The following is a 20,766-nucleotide window of genomic DNA, read 5'->3' as shown; positions in this document are numbered from 1 at the left end:
TTTGTGTTATAAACATTTATAAAAAAAATGATAGAATTAAATTAAAGAACCCAAAAAGTAAATAAATAAATAATTTTAATAATAATATGGATAAACTAGTCCCTTACTCAGACATTGTTTCATTTAGTATACATTTTTATTTCATCTTCATTAACGCGACATGAACGATTTTCTTCCATATACATATGTAAATATGTATATAAAAGTGTAGGTAAACGACTTTAATAACTTAATTTTATTTCCTTTTTAATGACAATGAGTTTTCTGTTTGAATTGGGTACATATCTACCGATAAACTTAATAATAAATTTTTAATTTTCATTGTTTTTATTATCGTCGAGTACAATTTCATTTAAATATTTTCCATATGAAATATTTCTTCAATGAAAATCTTTAAGGAAATGCTACTTTGGCGCTCAAAAAATCATAAAAAAATAATTTTTATATTTAAAAAAAGAAATAGTAAATTTCACTATTTTTGTACAATATATTGTGTACGGCATAGTGCAGTAACGAAAATAACTATAAAGTGAGTACTCACACTCTATAAAAAAGTCAACCTTAACCACTTACATATATAATATAATTTTTCATATTAATTTTTTTTTTTTTTGTTATTTTAAGCTCTTAAGCATTTTGTAACCCTTATTCCTTTTGGCATTTTATTTTTTCGTTAAAGTAATGTAAGTAATTCAATTTTTTATTATGAAGCAACTACACACTACTCTTGTATACTGACCTATGACAGTTACTTCACCGCTACGCCTTGCACTATGTCCTTGTTTATTGCGTGCCCAGCAAGTGTACACACCCGAATCAGTATTTTTCTGTACTGGACTTATGGTCAACGAACCATCTGGCTGAACACGCTGACGTATATCATCGGGCAGTTCACGTCCACCGCGCTCCCAGTGTATTTCCTCAATGGGATAACCAGCAACAGGACATTTCAAATTTAATGTTTCACCCGAAACTGCAGTCACTTTTGGTATTAAGCGTATGTAGGGTAGACCTGCAATAAAAACCAAAATAAATTAGCATTGCTGTATGATGGAGATTTGCTCATACATATCTGCAATTAAGGATATGTATGAATGTATGTAACTTAAGCTGGTATTAAATTTGTTATGTGAATTAAAAATTATACATTTTAAAAATAATAAAAAAAAAAATAAAATAAAAATAAGTAATTTTTATCCTTAAGCAGTGCTAGCACAGAACAATCAAGAAGATGTGTTATTAAAAAATAAAATCCTGATTCATGACAAAAATGGAAAATCCTTCCGAAAACTCTTACAGCACTGAAATGCTAGTGTAGAACATTACAAAATAAAAATATGAAAAAAAAGAAAATAAGAAAAAATGATAAAAAAGAGGAACAAGCAACGCCAAAAGCGTAGCAATTTAAAATAAAAGAGCTGTTAGGAAAAATCTGCCATTCTTAATGCTTTTGCTGTCCACATTTAGCATAAAATATAAAGTAAAAATAAATAAATGCAGAGAAGAGAGGAAAAAAAACTTTAAAGCAGGATATGTCAGTATAGTATGCACACGTAAAAAGTATCCACATTTCTGTGAAGTATCTTTCTGCCTCAGTGTATGTACTTATGTCACCGACAAGTTGATATAAATGTTGTATGGGGATACGTTGCGACCAGGATATTCTGTCCTCATAACTCTTTCTAAAATGCTGCGGCAGTGTAACATATGAGCTTGGATGAGTTTGCGTGTGTTTGTTAGTATTTTTGCTTATAATCACAGTCATTATCATCAGCGTAATCAACATCAGCATTTTTCTATTCAAGCTTCCGTAATTCGCTGTGCTTCGCAACGTCACAGAGTAACAAAACCGGCACAAATTGTTCATCCTTCCAAGCATTTTGTTTATATTTATCCTTTTGCAACAACTTTTTCCTTTTCATTCCCATTTTTTTTTCGTTTTTTTTTTTTGCTTTAAAAATTTACATTTTTAATGTTTGTGAGGACAATATTGTTTCATTTTAAATTCCAACAGTTAATTCTAGTATGTTAGTTTTTTTTTCTATGAAGAATTATTAGCTGCATTTATACATTTTTAATAAAAATTAAAAAAATAATTTAAATAAATGGATTTGTTGAAATATCCTTTCCATATTTGAATTGATATTTAAATGAAATTATTTTTCAACTTCACTACACTTCACTTCACTGCTGCTTGCTGTCTACAATAAAAGAATTCTGCATTATAATAAATAAACCATTGGAAATGAAAAATATTTTAAGAGGAAATGAGAAATACGTTTTGTTCGCCTGCGACTGACAACACTGAAATTTGCAACTCAATGAATTAACCTATAACTGAAATCAACTTGCGGCTCAATATCCGTAACATGATGAAGTATTTTCAGTTATACATTCGTGCAAGTATACTTATAGATATACTATATTCAGCTGAAATACAGCTGAAGTACAAACATTTCACATTATTGACAGTAAAGTTTCATTAAACTTTTATTATTTTTACTCAAAAGCTATGAAAATCTTTTGTTTGTATTTAATTTAACATAAAGGAAACTTTTTGCTTAATGCTCAGAACATTTTCACAAAAATTTTAATTAGTGAACCGAATTCACCATCTACTCATATAATTTCTGCTGCGGACATTAATGGATTCAGATAGACATATATGTACTTAAAAATATGTATAAGTTTACATAAACTTTATAAAAATTATAATATATACAATAAAAATTTTGTTCAAATGTGTGTGTATTATTGCCTATAATTAATGTTAAAATACTTTATTCATATATAAGGCAGTAACTTATAACTCATAATAAAAAATCCCATTTTTTTCTCTTGTGTTTACACTTAAAACTTAATTTGAGCAATAACTGGTAATCTGTATCGATGTTCAGTTATTTGCACAGAAAAATCATCACTGCATATATGAAGTAATGGAAATGACAGTTCATTATTAACGGATTCATGTTCATCACTGAAAAACATAAACATTTTATAGTAAACCTTTAAGTATTCCACTATTAAAAATTTGAAATTCAATTGAGAGTTAACACATAGTATATATACTGAAATTAGTTGTATAACATATATATATATAAATTTATTACTATATTATATAGTAGCAGTATTATTAGTAGTCAATTAAAGCTTAAAATACGTATAAGCTATAAAATATGTGGTTAGGTGAAAGATCTTTGCTGCGTTAGCAAAGGAGCATAAAGGTTCAGTTAGTCGGTACGTACCGTAAAAACTTAAGTTAAAGCGAAATGCAAAACTACCTACAAATACCTGTGTATTTGTTAGTAATGAAACAAATAAAAACGGCGAACTTGGTTTATTCGATTTCTATCAACTACACAGAAATGGTTGGTTGTGCATTTCGCTTCGACTTAAGTTCTTACGGTACTTACCGATTAACTGAGCCTTAAGTCAACTATTTATTAATAATTTTTTCTACTATAAAATATGTTCCATTCAAATAAGCATTTAAATTTCAAAAACTCTTAATTTTTAAAGGAAATAATTGAAATGACCATTATTTAATTATAAATAACTCTATTTCGAAAACCCTTTGTAACAGAATTTTCTAAACTGTATTGAGATAGACTCTTACTAGATGGATAGCGTTGTTGTTGTTGCAACCCGCAGGGATCTAGATAGCAAATAACATGAAAGAATTTATAAGACGAAGACGTGGGTTAGAATGTGAATATATAATGGTTGATTGAAAGTAGGGACGCCGAATTACGGAGTAGTAGTGGATTGGTGATGAGTGGTGTTTAAATTTAAATCAACTCGGGTCCAGACGGAGAAACCTGGTCATTTCAATGGGATGGATCCAAAGATCAATTGCATGGAGGTTTGCGTGTGTACTGTGTCAAGTGAACAGTTGGACGACGTTATGGGTGGAAGAAGAGTAGTTTGGGCACAGATTAAATGGGTGATAAGTAACTATTATTGGCTATATACTAAACTGAGTTAGAAATTTTTTGCAGAATGGGGAATCGTCGTTCTTCCTGATTGATGTTGGGCGGGGGACTGCTGAAAATTGTTCTTGGATCAACCTTGGTCTTCAAGTGGATACTGCATATTTGTGGAGGACTGTAAGTCTACGTTTATACATAACTTCACTAATGTAAACTCCATTACAAAAGGTATCGATTTATCGATGATAAGAAAAGCTGAATCGACGGATGCATCTTGTACAAAAAGCTCTACTGAACATTTCTGTCTATCTGGCGTATTGTTTACAAGTATTTGATCTATCTGTGTTATGTATTCTATCTATATTTGGAATACATTAAAAAGAAATAAATTCTTATCTATAAATCGTTTCGACGATGTGCTGGTGAATCGCCTTGTCGAAGTTCCGCTGAATTTAATCGTTTCGCTAATCGTTTCAGCGATGTGCCGGCGACTCGTTTTGGCGAAATTACGGCTAATCTTTTCGGCGATATGCCGGTTAATGCTTTCAGGGATGTGCCGGCGACTCGTTTCGTCGAATTTATGGCTAATCTTTTAGGCATAATGCCGATAAATAGTTTGGGTGAAGTGCCGCTAATAATTTCGGCGATGTGCCGGCGAATTCTATCGAGCATTTTGGCGATGTGACGGCTAATTGTTTCGGTGATGTGTTGGCAAATTTTTTAGAGCATATCGGCGAAGTGACGGTTAATTGTTTCGGCGATTTGCCAATGAATTGTTTAACGATTCACCCACTCATTTTAACTAGGCTTACTATATATTTTTTGAACAATGTATGAGTAAGAATTGAAAAAAATGGTGTTGAAATTTTTTTAATCATTTAAGAAGCGATACACAGCATATACTAAATATAATTAATATAAATCATTTTTAATGCAGTCACCGTTTCAAATATTAGTGAACTCAACTAGAATTTGAAGCAATGTCAATAAGACAAATATTCGCCGCTATATTTATTGGGTTTATGCAAAATTCGATCAATTTTATCACAACCACAAATAAAAATATTAGTATAAATACGTATGTACTATCTTCTGTACTTCTATTATATAGTCATTTTAGACCATAATATATGATGTGGTTTCGTTATCAGTACAAAAAAGGTTTAAGGACATTTATGTCAGTTTGCAAATTATTTGAATTTTATATTTATATATAAAATATTACATTAAAAATTCAGATTCAAAATCAAATAAAAATTTTATTAAACATAAAGTGATGTAAAAGCTTTATGATACACATTTTTAAGGTTTTCATTTTTATTGTATTATTTCTCTTAGGCAAATTTATGCAAATATGAACAAATGCCATAAAAGTTAAAACGCTAGCTGAAATCCTTTACAAAATTGCATATCAACCAAAGCAAATACGAAATCATTCTAGTACTTTTTTCCATATATGCATGTATCTAAGAGTGTAGCGGCATGTATATAAAACTGGAAGAGTATGGAACAGCTATTCCAAATATATTTCCGCTATGAGCACAATTCTATGCCAACAATTTGCATTGAATTGTGCTGCAATGCAATCATTTTTCCCGCACAAATCGGATGCACTAATACTCGCACATTTATCATTTATGAATTTATAACACAAAAAAATAAACGAATATAAATTCAAATCCAAACAAATAAAAAATATCAAATGGAAATTTTTTCTATAAAACAATGGGCGTGTTAGAATAATAAAAACTGGCGCAGGTAATGTGGAACTGCAAAAGGAATAAACTCGGAATGAAGCGATTGGATTCCACAGTGCCTCACATTTGAATGTGTACACACTTCCGTTTCGTGTTCCACTTCCTGCTCAATAAAATGCACATAAAAACCTTTGATTAGTTTATTTTATAGGTCCTCGTGTCGATAACACACCAGTTAAAGATAATTCAATATTTGGAATGCCAATAATTTAAAGTCGTAAACATTCGGTATCGACTAAAGATTTTATTATCTTAGAAATTATGGGTTAAGGTTTAGCAAAAAAAATAACTAACAATGACTAAAAATGGAACGAAACCAATCAATGCATAAATGAAACCAAATAAATCTGATTTCAGTAAATAAAGAGTGTTCACACGACACTACCTCGGCACTTGCTGTGCAAATAAAGTAAATAAAAAATTGCATTTAAATGACTTTTTATGTACATTTTTGTTGCGTTAAAGTTTTTTATTTTGCATTCTCAAAAATGTGATGTGGCATAAAAAATTAATAAAAGTAAAAATAGGTTACAAATCGTATAAGCAAATAAACGAGAGGACATACTACTCTGGGACAGGAGGAAACTGTCTTCGGACTACAGCAGTTCGGTTTCACAGTGCATTTGTTTTGTCATACTTCTTCCTTTGCCATTTTTATTGCCTTTTTTTTGACTATTTTCTCCTCTATTTTTTTGGATTTTATGGGAAAAACATAACTGCTAACAAAGGACTTACGGCACACATTTCTGTACTTGTGATTGCCTATTTTTGTTTGCAAGGATTTGTGTATGCGTAGAGCAACGTACTGTAGTTTGGAAAAATTTTACTTGAAATGCAACAACAGAAATATTAAATCCAAAAATACAAAAAAAAACAAGAAAAAAAAGAATTCCATTTTAAACTGACACAAAATGTTTGTCCGAGTGTCTGTGGAAGGTACTCGAATCTGCAAACGTTGCGAATATTTCCCACAATAAAAGCAAACTGCCGTGTTCTCGTACCAGACAAAACGTTGACACTTTATCTTTGTAGGTCAGTAAAATGTCAGCTGCACTCGCCAAACCGACAACGAATGACTTCAATTTCATTACAAGAAAATGAATATCAAATACAAAAATTGTACTACGGATGAACGCTTTTTATCTGCATTTAAATGCAATTTAAATCACTTGGAAATTCCATAAAAGTTATTATTAAACGTTTTTTTTTATTTATATTAGAAAAATAAAATATAAACGTTTAAGATATTTCTGCTTACATTAAAAATTTATTAAAATAACATAAAATTTAAAATTAAGCAGTTATAACATTAATGTATAATACGGTAAGATACACGATACACCCACCGTTACGAGTAGAGATATAAAATATTCTTTTACTACCCAAGCTACAAGGTATGAAAATGAAAATTAAATTAAATCTATTTTTTTATAAAAATTTCTCAACATAAGCGTTAGAACATTAACTTAACAGTGCTGTTAACTGTCACCGACTTCAACTCAATCATTTTGTTCAATTATGACGTCTTGGCGTTCCTCCACCATTTAAAATATCTCTTTATGTTTTGTCACAATCTTGTGACGATGAAAATAGCGAGCCATATGAGTTTGATAAAAAAGTAATAATGATATAATACACTTAATGAACAAATAGAAATAATTTAAAAACAAAGTAATAATAGTTTGTTATTAATTAGTATAAAATTACTCGGCTTCACGTTAGACAAACGATTTATATGGTGTAAACATGTTCAACTGAAAAGAATTAGCTGTGCCAAAATTCTTCATCACCTCCAACCGCTATTTAGATATGAAAATCTCAATGCTAAGAACAGTAAACTGATATATAACGAAATAATTCGTCTGTTACTTCTATATGGATGTGTAGCATTTAGTAAAGCTTCAAACACTACTATTCGCCAGCTAGAAATTGCACAAAACCAGGCTGTGAGAAGACGTTTCAAAATGCCGTGGTACATTTGGACGAATGACATCCTCAAGAACCTCAATATTGATCCCATCAAAAAATACAGAAAGGATAGAGCCCTGAAATTATTTGCGAAAACTGACAGACTTGCCAACACCACGTCATCAAATCTCAGAATGGTTACAGGCTCTTCGGAGAGGTATGCAGATTAGGTCAATTATTGCTAAGTCTGATGAAGTGACAAACAATAATCCAGTCAAGGCGTAAAGAGAGGTTTTAAAAATATCTCCAGTTAAGCAAGAGTAAAAGTGCCCAAGTGCACTGGCTTAAATAGCTTCAACATAAGTTATGGTTGGTTGGTTGGTTAGTTGCAGTGGCAGGCCATTAGATAATTTCCATGTACTTCAGTTAGAGTTTTTTCGCCGTTTTGCTATCATTTTCACATTCCTCGCAAGAACCCCTAATATAGAAGACTAGAGACTAAATCCAACCCGTTAAATTTAAATAATTTAATGGGCCTCTCATCTTCACCGATGCACAGTCTGATATTTTCAAAAAAACTTATTTCTTTTGAACGCCAAAGCCGGGCATTACATTTACAGATAAAATGTATTATGGTTTATTTTTTCTGCGAGTTTTCACAACCACTGCAGTAAGGATTATGAGGAATGCGCAATTTCAGTGCGTGGGTTTCTATATGCCAATGACCAGAAAGAACTGGAGTGAGCCTTGCAGTGTTCACACTGTCTCTGTTGATAAGTTCCGAAGATCTAATTTCATTATGGGTAGGCCATGTTAACTTGAAAGTTGCATATGATTTAAGTGTTTTCCATCTGTTATTGGTAAGTTGAGAAGAGTAGAAGTAGGAAGTTCTCTTAATGATCTTTTGGATTATATAAGTCGGTACTGCAAGGAACGAAACCAGGGCAGCTATATCATTGTAGCATGACATTATTAACTATTTCAACTAGTTTTAGTTATTCTATATTTTGTATAGTATAATATAAACGGATCTTATGTGCTCTATATTCACATTTTTAAACACTCAGAGAGAAGACAGAAAAGCTTCAGTTAGTGTGTCTCAAAATCTAATCTCGTTATTAAATTCTAAAATAAAACTATCATTTTTAAATATGACATATCCATATCCTTCAACCATATTCTGCGAGTTAAGCCCAGATCAAGTTAGACCTAGAATAGAGCAAGCGTTTGCTACTTCTTTTTAACTCCAGTAGCCATCAATTTAACTGGACTGTAGCCTCTGAATTAAAGTGATGAACATATGAACAAAGACAAATAAGAATGTATATTGTAATCATTTGACTAAAAAATTTCTTTGGAAAGCTACGGTATAAGCATTTCCAATATTAAACCGAGGTTAAAATATCAGGTAACAGTTTTATAAATACAAAGAAAGCGGAAAAACATGACATATATTATTACTATTGATGTTAGGGGATATGGCACTGCGACCATCTGGTCTATTGTGCCCCCTTCTGAGCTAAGAGTAGGTCTTTAAGTCCTGTTGCTTCAACAAAACGTAGTATAAAACCTATTTTACAAAGTTTTATTCCTCTTCCAAACATGACATATAAAAGCGCAAAAAAAAAAAATAAGAACAGTCAAAGATGTTACTAAATAAAGGCGAGTCCAGTACGTTAGTTCTTAAAACTGACGCTTAACATACTCTTAATGATGCTATGAACTTACTAGTTATAAATGATAAGTGCTGTGCTCTAACACTTTATTTACTTTTTTGCATTTTAAAACCAATGAGCTGAGGAAATGAAAAAACGGAAACTAAATTTAACTTTATTTATTCGCCATTGTTTATTGCAATGCAGAATAAAATAATTTGTGACTATTTAGAATTATTTGTATTCATTTACCAGCAATCAATTACAAATATTTTATTATATAAAAATGCAATAATTTGTCATTGTTTCATACAACCATATACATACAACCATATAAGGCACATATTCACCATTCAAATATACATTTTATTGGCGGTTGTAAAAGTAAATGGCTGGTCTGCACAAAATGCTGCAGAAAATGCACATTTCAGAGATTTTTAAATGCCTTTGGAAATGTTTTTATGACCATAAAAGGCACATACCAACCCATAAAAAACATGTCGACAGAGTGAACATGTTTTCCTTTTATATATGAAATGTCATAAAAGTATTATGGAATTTTCAGATTTTTTCTCTATATTTTTGTTTTTTTTTTTTTTTGAACAAAAAGTGGAAATAAAAGCTAAAGTTTTACATTAGAACAAACCAAAATGAAATTATTGTGCATTTTTCTGTTGTACTTTACTTTTGTACTCACCATAAATATTTAAACGTGCCGCGTGCTGCACTTTTCCTGCTCGATTCTCCGCAATACACGAGTACTCACCGCCGTCCTCAACCATGACATGGCTAATGTTCACGTGACTAATTACATCGCCGTGGACAGTGATGTATTGTCCGATCATAAATCTGCAAACCCAAAGTAAACAAATGTTAACAAAAATACTTTTAAAGTAAGGTTATGTGTTCACATAAGATTCTTAATATAATTTATGATTTTTTTAAGTAAATTTAATTTATTATTTAAAAAAAAAAAATTTTAATATAATTTTTTAACAACAATTTTCACTTAAATTTTAAATTCTACCCAAGTTAAATGTTTCTCATATTTTCACTTCATTACACAATTTACAAAATAACACACACAAACAAAAATTTATCCTTATTATTTACACATTTAAAAGGACGACCTATCCCTGCTACTCTATGGCTTGCTTTTGGAGTGATGTTTTGCTCTGCGTTTATATTTTCACTAATTGGCCATTAATTAAGCTCAACCTCAACTTCAACATTTTGAAGCAAAAATGTAAAAATAATAACAATAATGCAGAATAAAATTAATTTACAACTTTATTATTGTGATTATTATTTTTATTTTATTTTTTATTTATTATTTTTTTTAATTTTTGTAAAAAAAACATTATATAATATTAATTGTTGAATATTGCTTTATAATTGATTTTTGCAATAAATACTGATTCTTCTCTATTGTGCTCATCCAGCCAAATTAATTAATTAATTAAATATTAATGAGATGTATTTTTAAAATAATTAACAACAAATACACCGAAATGAAAATAATATGAAATAAAAGCAAATAATATAAAAACAATAATTTCAATAAAAAATATGTACATTACATACTCTTAAAAAAAATATATAAGTCACAATACGTATAAAACTCATACTATATATGAATAATTTATATATAGTATGTATTAAATAATTAATACGTATACATATACTCCATTTAATTATGTCCGGTACCCTGGAGTAGACGAAGATGAAAGAAGTAGAATCTACATGTTCAAAAAATTAAAAATCATCGCCTGTCCATAGAGAATCATAGAGAAACAAACAGTCGCAAGATTACCCGTTCGATCGCCAAAGAGATGGCGTGAATTCTAGACATCTGGCTCTACAGAAACATAATAATTTGATGTGTCATAATTTTACATAAATATATCCAATTCAATTGTTGTGATAAAATAGGATTTAATCCTATAATAAAGATGAAGAAGAAATAACATATGGTATACAAAGACAGATTGCTCACCCACCCCTCACCACTTTTTAAACGCACATAATTTTAGTGTATTTTATATAATATATGTGAAATTCGATTTAATGCTGTTTTAAAGCACTATATTTTTTATTATTGTATGATAGTACTATATATAGCAAAAATGTTATAGCAAAAATTTAGAATGTTAATATAATATTATTTTGCACAATTAAATTTCTATCTCTGTACGCTTTCAACAAAATGTTTTGTATGAAAATATTACATTATAATTAAGTCACTTGCTTATGAAAAGTAGAAACATGATAAAAGTAATTGCGGTACTAATTGTTAAGAAATTGCGAAGTTCATAATTAACCATTGTATGTGGTTACAAAGTCTGTAGACTTTATTATTTATTTATAAAAAGCAAGTAATAGGACTTAATAAGCAGAACTTAAGTTACTTCAACAGTGCATTGTTTACTATTTAATGCAGTTTAGCTACTTTAATATTAAAATATTATCTTCGCTATAGCTTACAGGTACTTATACAAGATATGAATTCTACTACTTATTAAAAGTTTTTAAGAAATATACTAGTTGTAATTAAGCACCACTTTCACAAAAAAAGGAAAACCAGGTTTAAACTACTGGAGCTTAAGGTAAACTTCCAAATCAGTTCATTGGGTAAATTAAATTTTGTTGGTAGGTTATCATCGATTTACTGCATTAATACTTCAATCAATTAGATTATTATTACAACCTACTCGACCATATTTGAGTAGATGAAAAAATTTATCACAATAGATCCAATATGCAGAAAAAAAATTTATTCTTCATTAGGACAATATATGTTACCCATTCAAATCTCTTAAAAAACAATGACATACAATCAGTGAAGTGAAGTGCGATTTACTGGAATATTCGACCTATTTTCAAGACTTAATTCCTCACAACTTTTGACTTAAGTGATTATCGATGCTGTAAATCATATTTCATAAAATTCTTTTCTGGATTAAAAATTTTATGGAATGTAAAGATAACAGTTGAAATTAGGTAAGGCTTTGGAAAATCGTTGAATTTGCTATACGGAGGTTAGATAAATGATAATAAAAAATGAAGTGGTTTTTATAAAAACCATATTATAGGCAAATATATAATTGTCGATCATAAACAACAGCAACAAGTATGGTGATCGACGATCAATTGATCGATTCGAATGTAAATTATCTCTATTTCCATTTCGCAATCGTATTGAACAAATAGGTATATTAGTTTGTTATTTTAATAAAAATTATAAAACAAAACTTTCGAAATTTAAGCGAAATACTTCCAAAAATATGAATATAGGTCAGGTAAGGACATACCAGCGAACTTTAGGGGATACACTTACATCTATTGCGTCATTGCGTTACCGTATTCAGAAAAAATCCAGGGTTTAAAACTACCTAGAACCTTTGACAAAGGTTATAATGTTATTTAGTGGTAGGTATTGTAATTGATGAAGTTCCTCAAAAAAAGGCGCTCCTAAAATGTTGAGTCGCCGCTGTGCATAAGTTGAGCAAAGACAAAACAGATGAGATGCACTTTCATTGTCTTCCCCACAGCTGCGATATATATGATTGAAAGGGAGAATTAATCTTCTAGTATGGTTCCCTAGTCGGTACAATAGCCGTGTCATTAATATAACCTGAAGTCATTGTAGTAGCCTATAAAAAGAGAGCGATCTTACGTTCATAAAGAGTGTTGATGACAACAATTTTTATTAAAAAGTATTGAAGTTTGTCTTTCTGTTATAAAGAGGTTGAACAAAATTTTTGTTTACTTTTAGTTTGTTTAGACATCTGTACTTTTTCCTTATTAGGGAACTCTTCCAAATCTTCTAAGAAGTTAATAGCTTGCATACATAGTTTCTCATAAGTTACAACATATTAGTTGAGTGTTTAACTTGTATTTGAATAAATTCGTTATAGAGAGGTTCTTTTGTATGCCAAAATTTGTTTGCGTACCTGAAAAAACTTTGTTATGGAGAGGAATACGCTATAGAGATGTTCGTTATAGGGAGATCCGCTGTAGAGAGGTTCAAATATATGAAAATGGCTGTGTCTTCAAGAAAACTTCGTTATAGGAAGGAATTGGTTATAGGCAGGTTCGCTATAGAGAGGTTTGACTGTAATTGAATTTGGACTGACCATATAGCTGTTAAAATATAATAATTAGAAACACACAATTTCGTTGTTGTGATTTACTATTGTTTAAAAATTTCTCTATTAAAAAAAAATATTTAGTAATAAGTTCTTTCGTCGTAATTGACTTTAACAACATTGGTAATATAACAAATTGTTATAATTTTATTAATTTAACTATTTCATATATTTATAAAAAATATTTTGGTGCATTTTATAGTTATATATAAATTCAGGGTAGGAAAGCAGTAATAGTTAGTTATAAAAAAATAACTAAAAATAAGAAAAAATTTATGCACTGTAAGTGTTGTCTCTTTTCATATATTTTTCACCAGAAAAAAACTTCAGTTAATGGAAATTTATTATATAAATGTTTAATTAATTTATAGGTATCTAATTATCCCGAATCAAAAAAAAAAAAAAATTCCAGTACAAATTGACTTCAAATATTGAATTAATTAAAATTAAAATTTGTTGTTGCAATTCACTACTATTTAAAATACATACTATTAATAAAATTGTTTTCTTTCCTTATAATGGATTTTAAAATATTAAATTCAATTTAAAGTGTTTATATTACATAAAACGTTTTTAGTTTTGAAACTAAAGTCTTACATTTCCATAAGTTTATTTTGAAAATAATGTGGAAGAAAATAAATTTTCATGTGCAGCAAACGAATCAAAAAAAAAAAGTATCTTTTTCCAATTGATTTGTTTGTGGCTTAGCACTGAATATTATTTAAACATATTGCAAGAACGACAATTTTAGAAAAGAGTTTTTATCTGTGATTACTTATACAAAGTGGACAAATAAAAACCAAATGCATACGATGAATACAACAAACAATAGAGTTAGAAATGTAGAGAAAAATCGCATTTCGAATAGCAAGAAAGACTGTCTATAAACCGAACGACAACTGTGACTATAATACCAAAAGCAACAACAGATACTTCGACTATGGAGACAAGATGTAGCAGCCTATGGATGAAAAACTATGAAATATTTTACAAACAAAATGCCACAAACAAATTGACAACATAGCATTGCTAGACAGATCGACACGTAGACATAAAGACAAGCGGATAGACAGTTTCATACGAAAGTACAAATGTAGAAAATGCTACCGTTAAATAGAATGACAAAGTTTCGATATCTGTGCAAAGGCATGAGTGGTATTTTATCTTCAAAGCTGCATACTAAGCCAAACACAAAATAGCGATAAAAAAAAAACAAATTCATCGTATAGCAAGGGAAACGGAAGCAAAAACTCCAATAAAGGAAATCAGTACCAGAAAAATGTGGGTAAACAAGTATCTGAAGATTGCAGTTGCAGAAAAGTTGCAGAAACTTGCTTAATGCAACCATTAAGGCGTGTTGAAGCGTGCATAAATGCGTTCAAATTCGTGGACAAACTTTCTCCTCCATACACATGTTGACAATATCTAGTAAATTGTAGCTTTCAACTTCTAACTATCAAATAATAAACTTCAAAGTACCAGCACTAGCAGTAGCAGTAGCTGTGGATACAATAGCAATTTGCTGTACACACTTAAAGAAGCAAAGATAATAATGTGCTATTCTATTTGACATTCATTAGTACCACTACAAGCAGCTCCAAGCACTGAAAACAATACAAAAAAAGCAGTATTAAGCACAAAAGCCACAACTTAATCACAACTTAAGTTGCAGATACTTTGTCTGCATGTAGAAAGTGACTTCCAGCTACTCACACAGCCAATGCATAAAAATGGTGTACAAATTGCGTTATTCATTTTCCAACGTGCAGTTGGTATTCACCAGAATATCTGCTTTGTTTAAATTCTTTCCTTTTAAATTTTTGTAATACACTTTTTCTTCGGGAAAAATGAAATTCTTAAAAGAAAAATAGCTTAGGCAAAAAAAACGCATTAAATTCTTGACTGCTACTGCAACATGACATTTCGACACAAAAAGATAAGTTGGCAACGCAAGCATTTATAATATTTTTATTTTTTTATTTTTTCGCCGCTTAGTATTCATGGAATTTTTTCGTTGTGGTTCTGCTCACACTGTTTTTACACAGTGCAGCTTCTCCTTACAGTGACTTGCTCAGTGTTTCCTCTGGCAACGCTCCCGGTGCCATACATTTATTCATGCAGCAGCAACAAGTGTCGGAATTTTTTACCTCGGGCTTCTAAGCTCTGGAGCATTTATAAATTTTAAACGGGGATATTGTTACGCTCAGAAATTTATGTAAATGCAAAAATAATATGTTTTTGTTTGAGATTTGTGATTTGGGTGTTGTGATATCGCATAATATTAAGCGATTTTATTAAGATTTACTTGCCACTTTTATTGGCAAGAAATACATTTTACGGACTTAAAATGAATAATATTTTAAGAGCATTTCAAATTGTCTCAAGGATATGCAGAGATATTTCTAAAATATTTTCAATATTATTCTTCTGGCTTCAATGATAAGTTTATTAATAAAATAAATTGTTATAATAATTCAAAATAAATCACGAAATTAAAATAGTTTTTTATGCATAGATATATATAACATAAATATAATATTTTATAAATTTATCCCTTTACCTTATGAATTCAGATTCTTTAATTTCGTAATGTTTTAATTGCTCCAAAATTTCTTTATTTCTAAATCTGCTTAGATCTAATATAACATCCATAAAGACGTTTCTTTATTTATTCTTCATTAATTTACTTACTAGAAATGGCAATGGAGTTATGGAATATATGAGATATGTTGTAATATCCCTGTAAAGGTTACTCTATTTATTGCATATTAATCTTCTTATTAGAAGCTACAATAGAACACTACAACCTATAGATCTATTGTGATATCTCTACAGAGACTTTTTTATTTATTGTTCATTAATCTCTTTATTAGAAGGGACAAAAGAGCACTGCAAGCTATTTGATCTATTGTGATATCGATAAAAATAATTCTTTATTTATTCTTCATTAGACTTCTTATTAGAAAAGGCAATGGTGTTATGGAACCTATGAGATATGTTGTGATATTCCTATAAAGATTTCTCTTTTTATTTTTTATTAGTGTTCTTATTAGAAAAGAGAATGATGTTATGGAACTTCATTAATCTACTTATTAGAAGGGATAGTAGAACACTACAACCTATTACATCTATTGTAATGTCTCTGTAGATGTTTCATTATTTATTTTGTATTAATGTTCTTTTTAAAAGGGACAATAAACACGTCACCCTATTAGATCTAATATCTATAGCGGTTTCTTTATATATTGATCATTAATTTTTTACTGAAAAGGCAACGGTGTTATGGAAAGAAAGAGATATTTCGTGATATTCCTATAAAGATATCTTTATTTTTTGTTTATTATACTTCTTAGTAGAAAAGAAGAAGTATGATATGTATATAGAGCTTCCTTTATTTATTGTTCATTAATCTTTTTATTAGAAAAAAAATCGATCCATTGTAATATCTTTGCAAACAGATTTCAAAGCAAATCCGTACAGTTTAAGGTTACTAAGAAATCCAATAATATACATTTTTTTAACATTCCGGCAATTATTCAGTTTAATAAACACTGAATGGAGAAACTGAAACAACCAATTGGACAATTTCTACGAAATAATATAGGTAAGCAGAAATCATATTACTTCAACAGTTCACTATTTACCAAACATAAAGAATATTTAAGTATTCAGAATCTGTATCGTTTATAGACTTTTGTTTTTGATAAGAGGTATCAGAAAACACTTTTTAGTCCAGTAAGTGGGGATTAAGAAAACGTTTATTTAAAGAAAAAGGAATACAAACAATTTTAAGGTATGTGATTGAAATAGTTACCCTGAAAAAAAATGCAAGTATTCGTCTTAGTCCCTTAAGGGAAGAGCAGGGAACATCAAATAATAAATTTTCGCTAATCAGGGTAGACTTGAGAACTCATTCTGGTTACTTTATAGGGCAGTGCAACCTGCGGTATTACTTAAGTAAGTTACCAATCTTCGACACAGTCTGTCGTTTTTATGAAATGGACATCGAAAGTTGGACATTGACATCTTCACAAAGATGATGAAGGTTCTTTGTAGATGTCCAACTCTTGCCACAAAAGGGCACACTGCTTAGGTATTTTAGTAGTAGTATTTAGTAGTATTTTAATGTTTTCATATAAATCGTGAAATTAGCATTAAATTGATATTAACAGAAAGCTTAAACAAATAGCGTTTAAATCGTAGTGGTTTCTGGCCTTTAATACTCGTAATAATAATAGTTTACAGGAAAGTTAGAGATAATCATCTAAAGATAGTATAAAATTGTGCTGAAATCGGTTGATTAATATTAAATTTTGTATATAGGTAACGATATTTTGATATATTTACAATTTCTTTTAATGGTATATTATTTTATTATATTAATTTTATTATTATATATAATTGCAGGGCAAAACTCTCTACTGACAGAACTATTTAAACTATGTAGCTAATTTACAAAATAATAAAAGTAAATTTTTCTTTTTGTAAGTGTCTAAAACAAACACAAATTTATCTTCTTACCATACTATAATCAATATAAATTTATTTTCTTAAAACTTATATCTTTCTACTATCAAAGAATTTTTTATTTGCATATCTAACTTTCAATCCAAGCGATAAAATAAATAAAATAGAACTCCCTTGAAATTTATATTCTACTTAAATATAAGATTTCGTTCAGTTCAGTTCCAAATAAAAACTTTTCACCCAAGTAAATATGCGCACATCGACAAACAGCAGTTTAGGAAGCAAACTATGCCTCATGATATGTGGCATGTGGTAAGCGAGCCAACACCAGCAGAAGCAGCAATTGCACCATCAAGATTTTGAACATAGATTTTTGGTACTTCTCCTACTTCATTCCTATCGCATATCACCACTTGTTTCCCATTTTTTCGAAATTTTTCTATTTTCAATTTAATGACTTTTACTGCATGTAGGCTAAAGCGATGTACTACTGTCTTGGCCCGAAAGGGTCATTTTATATGCAGGTGACCTAAAACTGACTGCCACAACTTGATATGTGCTCACTGGCAGGGCAGGACAAGGCTTGTACTCAAAGTGGGCTTAGAGATTTTACTGAAATGGATTTTGCAAAATCAATGTTGACATGAAAATGAGAAATTGAAGTTGCATGCATTGACAAACATTTCCAGTGTTTGCATAAGAAAGTTGGTTTTTCAGTGATTATGTCGCAGCTAAAGAGGCTAAATTATGGAAAATATGTTACGAGTGCGAGTACATGCATTTAAGGAAAATAGTTCCTAATGTGTGGTCTTAAATAATAAATGCCAAATATGCATATGTGTAATATATTTTCAACATGTAAAAACGAATTTGGTCAAGGTTGCTGCATTCAAAAGTAGTCAAATATTTAAGGAATTTTCTATCAAACATGTATAAAATAGTATAAAATTTATCTTACACAAAAAAGGTAAAGGATTTTTATATATACTAAAAAGAACGATAAAAGCTTTATAAAAGCTGGATAATATAATATTATGTAAACTATAAACTAAATTTATTTAATTAAATAATATTAGGCAAAAGTTTGATATGTTTTAACTATTAAAGAGAAATTTGTATAGTTGTAATGTAACGTCGTTTACTTATATAAGTAGCATTCAAAAGAAATATTTTAGGTTGAATTTTGATATTAAAATCAAAAAATAGAACACTAAAATAACTTATTTATTGATGCCTTTAGTAAACATATATTATTACAATCAATATATTTATATTAGGTTCTCAATTCTGAGATATGTGTACCTTCAAAGTTTAGTTTTATCAAACATATTGAAAACAAATTTAGTACATATATATATATCTGATATACAAGCCCATGATAATCTGGCATACTGGCGGATGGATACTCGCAATTCTTAGGCAAAATACATAATACCATCTTGAACGTGGAAATATGTATAACGATTACGCTCGGAAAAATAATTTGGTTGAAAATCTGATTAAGATTTTAATTAAGTCTCAGGTCAAAATATGCTTACTCGACTCACTCAGAATAATAAGGTTAACATGGCCCACCTATAACAAAAATAAATCTTCGGAACTCATCAAAACAGATCGCGTGAACACTTCAAGACTTACTGCAGTTCTTACTGGTCATTGGTGTGTAGAAACTTACACAGAGAAACTGCGTATTCCCCATAACCCGCACTGCAGAAGTTGTGGAAACCCGCAGGAGAAAGAAACAATAATACATTTTCTCTGTGAATGCCCGGCTTTAGTGTCCAGGAGATAATGGTTCTTAGAAAAATACTTCTGTGATAGTTTATCACAGAACTCAGCAATGAATATGAAAGACCTATTAAATCACCTAAATTCGGCGGGATGAATTTAGTCTCTACTCTTCTATACTTGGGTTATTGCAAGGAATGTGGTAGCAAAACGGCTAAATCGCTAATTGAGGTACATTTGAGGTTATCTAATGGCCTGTCACTGCAACCAACAAACCAACCACTCAGAATAATATATAATACCATCTTGAACGTGGAAATATGTACAACCAATACACTTAAAAAATTAACATTATAATTTAAAAAAATAAAAATGCTGAGAGAGTCATTCTGAGTCCATGAAGAACCCATAATAAATCTTTAAATTTCAGTACTATATTCCTTTAATACTATATTACTATAAAATTTCTTCTATAAATAAGTCGAATAATGTTTTAAGGTCACTCATAGAACTTAAAATTAGAAAGAACTCAATTTTTTTCAAGTCAAAAGAATTAGAGAAGATCTTGGAGGCGTTGAATTTGATAGAATTGAAAATTGATTGAGATCAGTTGAAACTTAACTAAATTTTTACTAATATAGTGAACTCTGTTCATATTTCATTATGGCATTCCATCGCAAATATGGAAAGTAAGTGAAAATGCATGTATCTGAGGACTTTATAATAGTAACGTTAATGTTTGAAGTAAAAATAGAAACCATTTGATATGAAAGATAATAATACAAGATATATAGACTATCAAATGCTTTTAAAGACACTTACTTTCAGGTAGTATAGGCCAAGTATTGGAACTAAAGATGAGAATATTCGTTTTAGACTCAAACAATATACACATATTATGAAATGATTATTATTTTCTCCTTGTTTAACTACTTAGTTAATTATTCATTTAATCTGTTCTATTAAAACTTGAAGCAAGGTTGCAATAAAATTTTGTCGTTTTGTTAAACTAATACATCCTTAGTTTTCCTCTACAACACCGACATTTCGATGGTTCTCATTTACTTTTATTATTTTTAATTCCATTTGATTAAAGAAATACACAAAAAAGTCCATTTTAGTGTAAGGATTCGAATCACCGTCAAGTTGCGCTGTAAACATGTGCCACATGCAA

At 29.7% G+C, this 20,766-nt stretch overlaps 1 protein-coding gene across 1 annotated transcript in view; it reads right to left on the bottom strand.

The window, feature by feature from the left end:
• LOC119675073 (Down syndrome cell adhesion molecule-like protein Dscam2) overlaps positions 1–20,766 on the bottom strand; it is a 186,431-nt gene that overhangs the window by 54,271 nt on the left and 111,394 nt on the right. Inside the window, exons 8-9 of the mRNA XM_038086262.1 lie at positions 9,947–10,098; positions 740–1,012 (exon numbers count right to left, since the gene is read on the bottom strand). Coding sequence (XP_037942190.1) covers positions 740–1,012; positions 9,947–10,098 — 425 coding nt within the window. The remainder of the gene's footprint in view (positions 1–739; positions 1,013–9,946; positions 10,099–20,766) is intronic.

This window comes from Teleopsis dalmanni, chromosome 1 (genome assembly GCF_002237135.1).
Source record: "Teleopsis dalmanni isolate 2A chromosome 1, ASM223713v2, whole genome shotgun sequence".
In the NCBI taxonomy this organism is placed as follows: domain Eukaryota; kingdom Metazoa; phylum Arthropoda; class Insecta; order Diptera; family Diopsidae; genus Teleopsis; species Teleopsis dalmanni.
The sequence above is the reverse complement of the archived record's forward strand: the minus strand, read 5'-3'. Positions and strand labels throughout refer to the sequence as shown.